At 42.9% G+C, this 8,510-nt stretch overlaps 1 protein-coding gene across 1 annotated transcript; it reads right to left on the reverse strand.

Annotated features, from left to right (window-relative positions):
• Window positions 1-7,016: 7,016 nt before the first annotated feature.
• Window positions 7,017-8,009, reverse strand: LOC101618152 (olfactory receptor 12-like). Its single transcript, XM_004667775.2, has one exon. The coding sequence runs from the start codon at window positions 8,007-8,009 to the stop codon at window positions 7,017-7,019; it is 993 nt and encodes a 330-aa protein (XP_004667832.2).
• Between the last annotated feature and the right edge of the window lie 501 nt (window positions 8,010-8,510).

Here is an 8,510-nt window from a genome sequence, read left to right on the forward strand (position 1 = left end):
ACTGTTTGGATGTGTTAATAGTTTGTTCATGAAAAGTCATGGTCTATCATTTTCTTCAAATACAATGTTTTCATTCCCCTGGTTTGGGTCAGATTAGTGGTGGTTTCATAGAATGAGTTAGGAATTTGTCTCTGCTTCTATCTTCTAAAAAAATTGCAGAGAATTGGTATAATATCTTTCTTAAATATTTTATAGAATTTGACAGTGAATCCATCTGGGCCTAAACGTTCTATTTTGAAGGTTATTAATGATTGATTTAATTGCTTCTTTTTATTGAAGTTATATATTTAAAAATTGGTCTGTTTCACCTAGTTTGCCAATTTCTTACAGTTGCTGATAATATTCCTTTATTACTTCGATAATTTCCATGAGATTTATGTGATGTTTCTTCTTTAACTTCTAATATTTGAAATTTCTGTTTCTTCTCTTTTTAGCCTGTCAAGAGGGGGTTATATATGATTTTGTTAAGTTTTCAGAGAATCAACTTTATTTTCTTAATTTCTATATTATTTTCCTATTTTTCGAATTTATGTTTTTCCAAATTGTTTCATCTTTCTTTCTTATTTTGGATTTAACTTGCTCTTCTTCCTCTACTTTCCAATGGTGGAAAGTTGGATGATTGATTTTTAGATTAGTCTTATACATGCAGTGAATGCTTTCAATTTCCCTCTTCTTAATGTTCTATCTTTATTATTTATTGATGTCTCTCTCTCTCTCTCTCTCTCTCTCTCCGTGTGTGTGTGTGTGTGTGTGTGTGTGTGTGTGTGTGTGTATGTGTGTGCATATGCTTGCCATTTCATGTATGTGGTGTTCAGAGGACAACCTTGGATGTTTTTCCTCTCCCCCTCTTGCTGCTGCTTGCAACCTTTCAGATCTCCTGGCTCTGCCTCCCATTGCCATAGGCACATTGGGATTACAGGTGCATGTGCCACTTTGCAACCAGGTTTATATGGGTTGTGCTGGGGAATTAAACTATGGCTGACAGGCTTGAAATCAAGCATCTCTTCTAGCACTGTCCTCTATTAGTATCATTGTTAAATTAACCAGGCCTTCTGTCTTGGGCTCCTGGGTTTGATGACTTCATACTGGGTGTCCCTTGCTAGTCAGTGGCTGGGTCTATAGACTTGAGTAGAACCCAGTTGTTATTACTACCATTGTGGCCATTATTGAACAGACTCACTGGGAAGCCTGGGCTCATCCCTCAGGTGTTCTGTGCTGTTGGATTCCCTTCTATGATCGTTTTACTTGTTGATGAGCACCATCTCCTTCCATTCATTCACTGGGTTTTGCAAAATCATTGCACACAAATGCTATCATACTTTCCAAGCTGCAGAACTTTTGTGAAGATAAATTTTACTGCATATTGCTTCTACTTTCATTTTGAAAGCAGATATCACTCACTACTGGACTGTGATAAAGAAAGAACATTTGCCTAGCTATTAAGTGGTACACTCATACAGGAAAGCCTCATGATTTCCTTTTAAAAATGACATCCAGATTTTCCAATTATGTTTTCAAATCTATTCACCCACTTATTATAGTTATAAATACATTTTGGCTATAATACTCACTCATTGTATAACAGCCTATTAGGAGTCTTCTCAGATAACCAGTACTTGAAATGAAAGAAAGTGTGTCTATTTAGAAAACAACAAACATAGAGCAGGTGGAGAAGAGAATGTAGTGGTAGGAAAGTTAATAAAAATTAAAGATGTTATGAATAAGCCATATGAAACCACTTCTTAGTTAGCTAAATAACATATGGGTTCAAAAGAGAGAATTTGGGCAGAAGTCCCTTGTGGGAGTACATGGATAATGCTGTGCCAAGAAACCATAGATTATTATAAGAAAATTTTAGGGTCAAGGGTAGGCTATCTTCCAATAAGTTGTTGGACAGGGTGGACCCAATGCCCCCCGAACATTACAGGCTATTGCCAAGCCTCTTGGTTTCCCACAAGAACTACATAGTAAGACCCTACTGCTGACACCACATCTTTGGGCTGCAATTCACTGAGAACTCAAGCTGGAGCTGAGCTGGAAGCCTCCTCTCTGGTGATTGTCCAGATGCTGGAAAGAGCTATGCAGCCTATTAGGGGAGAACAGTCAACAATGGTCTTAACCAGCAGTTGAAACTGCAAGTTTTCAGCTGGCCAGCCAGGTCAAATATACCAACCTGTACAATGGTGGCATGTCTATTATGAGGTAAACAAACTGCTCTCTGATTGGACTTGAGGCTCACTCCACAGAGGGAATACCTGTCTGGTAAGGAAAACTTAATCAAAAGCCCGTGTCTTGGATGGTCACAAGGCCCATGGAGGATATTACTGCTGTTTTCTGGTTAAATGGTTATATTATACCCACCAAACTGCCCTTTAAATACTTATGTTTATGCTCATACCTGTGCTACCTTCACTTTTGGTTAGAGAATCTTCTCTTCTCAAGTGGCAGTGACCACTGGGGAGACTGAAAACTTGCCAAAGTGCTGAGAATAAGTGACAGTGGAGAGCTCAGCACTGAGGGACACATCTCTATCACACCCTCCAGGGACCATAGTGGAAGAGTTGGTAGAAAGAATGTAAGGCCAAAAAGGAGGAAGAGGACTTTTCAATGCTGACTTCCAGACACAAAGTGGCTATGGTACTCATGACCTCACAGTGGCTGATACTACCTACACAAGACCTGCTTAAGAGGGAAGATAACATCAAAATGGAAGATAGGAACTCAACAGATGGCTCAGCAGTTAAGGAACTTGCCTTCAAAGTCTAATAACCCAGGCTTAATTCCCCAGTACCTACATAAAGCCAGATGCACAAAGAGGTACATGCACCTGGAGGGTTTTTTTTTCCCCCCAGTGGCTGGAGGCCCTGGTATGCTCATTTATTTTCTCTCTCCCCCGCCCTCGCTTTCTCTTTCTCTCCTTGCCAATAAATAAATATATAAATATTTTAAAAAAATAGAAGAGGGCTGGAGAGATGGCTTAGTGGTTAAGTGCTTGCCTGTGAACCCTAAGGAACCTGGTTCGAGGCTCGATTCTCCAGGACCCACATTAGCCAGATGCACAAGGGGGCACACACGTCTGGAGTTCATTTGTAGGGGCTGGAGGCCCTGAAGTGCCCATTCTCTCTCTCTCTTTGCCTCTTTCTCTCTCTGTGTCTATTGTTTTCAAATAAATAAAAATAAGAACCAATTTTTTTTTTAAATGGAAGACAGTAACAGGGTGTGGTGGTACACACTTTGAATCCCAGCACTTGGGAGGCAGAGGTAGGAGGATCGCCAAGAGTTCAAGGCCACCCTGAGACTACATAGTGAATTTCAGGTCAGCCTGGGGTAGAGTGAGACCCTACCTTGAAAAACCAAACCAAAACAAAACAAGAAAACAATCGAAGACAGGGCTGGAGAGATGGCTTAGTGGTTAAGTGCTTGCCCATGAAGCCTAAGGACTCCAGGCCAAGGTTCAATTCCCCAGGACCCACGTAAGCATCTGCACAAGGTGGTGCACACATCTGGAGTTCTTTTGCAGTGGCTGGAGGCCCTCGTGCACCCATTCTCTCATCTATCTGCCTCTTTCTCTCTCTGTCATTCTCAAATAAATAAATAAAAATAAACAAAAAATTTTAAAAATAGAAGACAGAGTAATTGAAAAGAAGAAGAGATTTAGTAGAAGGGGGTTCAGAATGGAGAAAAGGAAAAGTGGTAGGAGGGGATTATGATCATGGTATATTGTCTAATATGTATGGAGGTTGTCAAGAAAAAGATTTTTTAAAGTAAAAACATAACCTTTGATATAATCCTTGATTAATGTATAAAGGTGACATACATTTAATGTGAAAAAAAAAGAAAGTTCAAAAGTAAAGTACTTAAATAAATTACATTATGAACATTTTTGACAACAGTCTGATTTGAGCATCTGTTTTCTATATATCTGAGAAAGTAAATCCTTTCTGCCATGGTGTCCTTGGGAAACTAATTCAGGAGAGTGAAACAGTTTGCTTCAACCTGTCAAGGCCAGAATACACCCCTAATCTATCTCATGGAGATTTAAACTCTGTAATCAAAATTTAGTCTAGAGAGATCTTGATGACCTTCCCAAGATCCCTACATATTCCAGTTTATTAACTTCTGTGGTATTAATATCACAGAAATATAATATAATTGATCTGTGAAATCTGATGTAGGGTAATAAGGTTGTTTCTGACATTTCTCTTTTGCTTATGAGCAATAGAGCAATGAACCTCATTTTCCTCCTCAGAGTCCTTCCAGACATGTGCTGCACACAGAAAGGTAGACATGGGGAAGTCTGTGCACTCTGTAGATGATGACGGCAAAGCCAAGCTGTGGACACAGGGACGGCGACCATGGTTCTCCTCCTTTCTCCTTGCTTCTTTGTCAAGTTGCTCTATGTCTAGCCTTTCTGTGTTTATAACTTCCATGAGAATACAAGGGACTCCCCTGGCTTTAGGTCATTTTGGGTTTTGACTGTTCCCAGTGAACAATTACATCAGGTTAACTTCTTCCTTCCTTATCCACTATATGACTGAATTTCCCTCAATAAGATTGAGTTAGTAAAACATAACCAGTCATGAAGGAGTCCCTCCTTATTCTAATGAGTGTATTAACTCTAGATCATTGCTCAATTTCTCATCTTCTGTGAATGACAGTTACATTTCAAAAGCTTTTTCCAACATTTGAAATACCTCTCCAATTCTTCGGTGGATATGTGGTGAGACTTCCACTTATATACTTTAAAAGAAACCTTAATTGTGGCAGCACACATTCCTTCTCCTTGCTCCCATTTTTCATAACTTGCTTGGATTTCTTTTGAAGTTATTCATCCTATTATAGATGAATTTGTTTAGTACTGTCAAAATCTACTGAGTTAATAAAATAAGTTCAATGTTGATGAAAGGCTTTATAATGTTGACCCATGTCATACATTAACATGGCATGTCCTATTTACTCAGACATCTTTTCATGCTCACCAGTGCCATGAAAAATTTCTCATTTCAAAGCAAGCATCTTTAATTCCTGAGCCATCTTCCTAGCCCCACAATAGCTTTGAAAATGAGCTCTTTTTTTCTTTTACTTCATAAACTGGCTTCCAGAAAGAATTTTCCCTGACTTGGGAGTTTATGAGCCATTTATGCAACTTTATTCCCAGTAAAAGGCAAGCTGGACCTCAGATTTCTTTAGTATCCATGGGGCAGACACTGATAACTCTTGAAAACAGTAAATCAGAACATGAAATAGTGTTCACGTTTACCTGCTTCATTAAATATGTATATGTTGGGCTGGAGGATGGCTCAGCAGTAAAAGGCACTTGTTTGCAAAGCCTGACAGCTGGGTTCAATTCCCCAGAATTCATGTAAAGCCAGATGCACAAATTGGCACATGTGGCTGGAGTACATTTACATTGTCATGAGGTCCTGGTGTGACCATTTTGTCTTTTTGTCACTCCTCCTCTCTGCTTACAAATAAAGAAAAAAAAATTTTTTTTTCAAGGTTGGCTCTCACTCTAGCCCAGGCTGACTTAGAACTCTCTGTAGCCCCAAGCTAGCCTTAAACTCACCTTAACCCCCCCTACCTCTGCCTCCTAAATGCTGAGATTAAAGATGAGTGCCACCATAATGTAATAGGATAATAATTTTTTTTTTTGAGGCAGGTTCTCACTGTAGTTCAGGCTGACCTGGAATTCACTAAGTAGCCTACTGAGTGCTGGAATTAAAGGCATGCGCCACCATCCACTGGTAGGATGGTAATTTTAATTTTGTAATGCTATAAAAATTATTAGCTTGGCATGGTTGTGCCACAAATGTTGTGCCAGAAATGGTGGTGTCCACCTTTAATCCCAGCTCTTGGGAGGCAGAGGTAGAAGGATCACTGTGGGTTCAATGCCAGCCTGAGGCTATATAGTAAATTTTAAGTCAGCCTGGGCTAGAATGAGACCTTACCTAGAAAAAAATTGTAATGCCAGAAGAAAATTGGAAAGCACAAAAACAGGGTACTCATTCTTGCCCTCAATACAAAAAAATAACACAATACAATAAAATAAACCAATAATTGGGGTTGTAAGTATTCCCAGCCAAAGCCAGTGCAAAAACTGTGAAAGATGAAAGAACTCAGGGATTACTGGATCTCCAGCTGTCTTTCTGTGTCAGGAGGGTCTGTTGGCCAGGGGAAGCGTCTATTAACTCCCTCCCACTTGAGAACATTGCTGCCTTTCTGCTATTTAGACTATTCTTAGTTAATATTTCAACAAAATGTCTACCCTGGAAAGACTGTCTGATATGGAGCCAGTCGTGTCTGGTGTAAGGAAAGTGTGAGAGAAAAGCTCTTGATCTCCACAGACAGACTTTAATTGAGGCACAGCGGAGGGCAGCAGTCTTCTTGTGGAATGAAGGCCAAGCACTGAGCCAGGCGGGGGTTCAAACTTATGTGGAGGATCCTAAGAAAAAGACTGGACCAGGTGCAGCCGATAAGAAAATTGTAGCTGTTTGTGTCCTTGTTCAGAATAGGCTTCTTCAGCCAGGAATGTCTAAGGGAGGAGACTCAGATGGTCCCTTGTCCTTCAAGGCCATCTGAGCTAAGGAGAAGTACATCAATCAGGGAAGATATCAAACTTAATGAGGCCGAATACCTCTGTTGCTTCTTTATTGCCCGCCAGCTTTAAGGATAGCTATTAACTCTTTAGTTCCCTTTAGGTTTCAGGGGAGGCTATTAATCTTTCATCTGGAGCCACGATCTTTGCACAATTTATGTATCCTTCCCAGACGCCTTCCTTTGAAGGTTATGCACCAGAAGAAGAAGAAAGGAGCTGCAACCAACTCTACCAGCAGTGTGGTGCCTGCCCACCCCCACCCTCATCCTCACCCAGTGGGCATGCACCCTTGAAAAGGGGCTCTGAGACTTGTTGTCTGGTCATCACATGCTTTGAAGAAACAATGATTGAATGGATGAATGAAAAAGGCATGAATGAACAAATTCCTGATTCCACAGTGTTTGCTTTGAAAACCTTCCCGCTAGCCCCAGGACCCTGTCCCATACCGTGTGTCACCCTTCCCAAGGCTGTGTCTCTGTCCCAGCCTCTGCAGTGCCTTCTTCACATCCTGGTTCCGCAGACTGTAGATGAGGGGGTTGAGCATCGGGATGACCAGGGTGTAGAAGACGGAGACCACCTTGCCCTGCTCCATGGACGCCACGGCACCAGGCTGTGCATACATGACAAACAGAGTCCCATAAAACAGGGACACAGCTGTCATATGAGAGCCGCAGGTGGAGAAGAGCTTGTGTCGCCCTGACCCTGAGCGCATGCTGAGGATGGTCACGGTGATGTAGCCATAGGAGACGAGGACCACGAGGGTGGTGCTCACAATGATGAGTCCACAGATACCAAACATGACGAGCTCATTGACAACCGTGTTGGCACATGCAATCTGCAACAGCGGGGGCACATCACAGAAGAAGTGGTTGATGCGGTTGGATCTGCAGAAGGGCAGCTGGAACGTGAGGCTGGTCTGCACGATGGAGTTCAGGCAGCCTCCACAGTAGGTGCCCAGGACCAGACGGGCACAGGTCATAGGGGACATGGTCACAGGGTACCTCAGAGGACTACAGATGGCCACAAAGCGGTCATAGGCCATCACTGCTAACAGGAAAGCCTCAGTGGTAGCTAGCAAGGAAAAAAAAAAGAACTGAATGGCACAGCCTGCAAAAGTGATGACCTTAGAGGCAGAGAGGAAGTTGGCCATGGCATTGGGGGCAATGACAGAAGAGTAGCAGAGGTCAACGAAGGACAGGCTCTTCAGGAAGAAGTACATGGGGGAGTGCAGGCGGGCATCCATGGTGATGAGGACTATCATGGTGAGGTTCCCCAGGACGGTCACCGTGTACAGGAGCAGGAAGACGGCAAAGAGCAGGGCCTGGGTCTCCACATCACCCCCAAATCCCTCCAGCACAAATTCCTGCCAGGGCGCTGCTGACAAGTTCCCATTCCTGTGGACTGGCATGGCCATGAGCTAGGACAGCTGCAGAGAGGACGGTGGAGGCAGAGAGGGACCAGGTCACACTCCTACTGCTGTATGTGCCATGGAGCGCAGGGACCCATTGGTGACATCATCAAGAGCTCACCAGCTGCTTAGATCTCCTTCCAGATGGATTCACCTGGCCTGAAAGGGGACGTTTCCTCTGGTTTAGTTAATTCCTGAGCATGTGCTGAGTCCCCCTGTGCAGGAGCCTGAGCTGTGCTCTGGGATGCAAAGAGACATCAGAGCTGAGTGACTCTCAGGACACGCAGTGGTCAGTGCCTGCCTCAGAGTCACCTGCCCAGGGAGTCATTGGTACTGCTGCTCCTGGGCCCCTTCCTGCACTTCTCTAGCCTCCTCCTCCTCAGTTATTTGACCATGGTCTGGAGGATGTTTGTCCCCTGTCCATGTGCTTCTGGGTGATCCTTCTGTCTCCATACTGGACACGTGGCAGGTACAAGGCTAGTCTAGGCCTGTCCCTTACAAGACCTT

This window comes from Jaculus jaculus, chromosome 4, assembly GCF_020740685.1.
Source record: "Jaculus jaculus isolate mJacJac1 chromosome 4, mJacJac1.mat.Y.cur, whole genome shotgun sequence".
NCBI classification, from domain to species: domain Eukaryota; kingdom Metazoa; phylum Chordata; class Mammalia; order Rodentia; family Dipodidae; genus Jaculus; species Jaculus jaculus.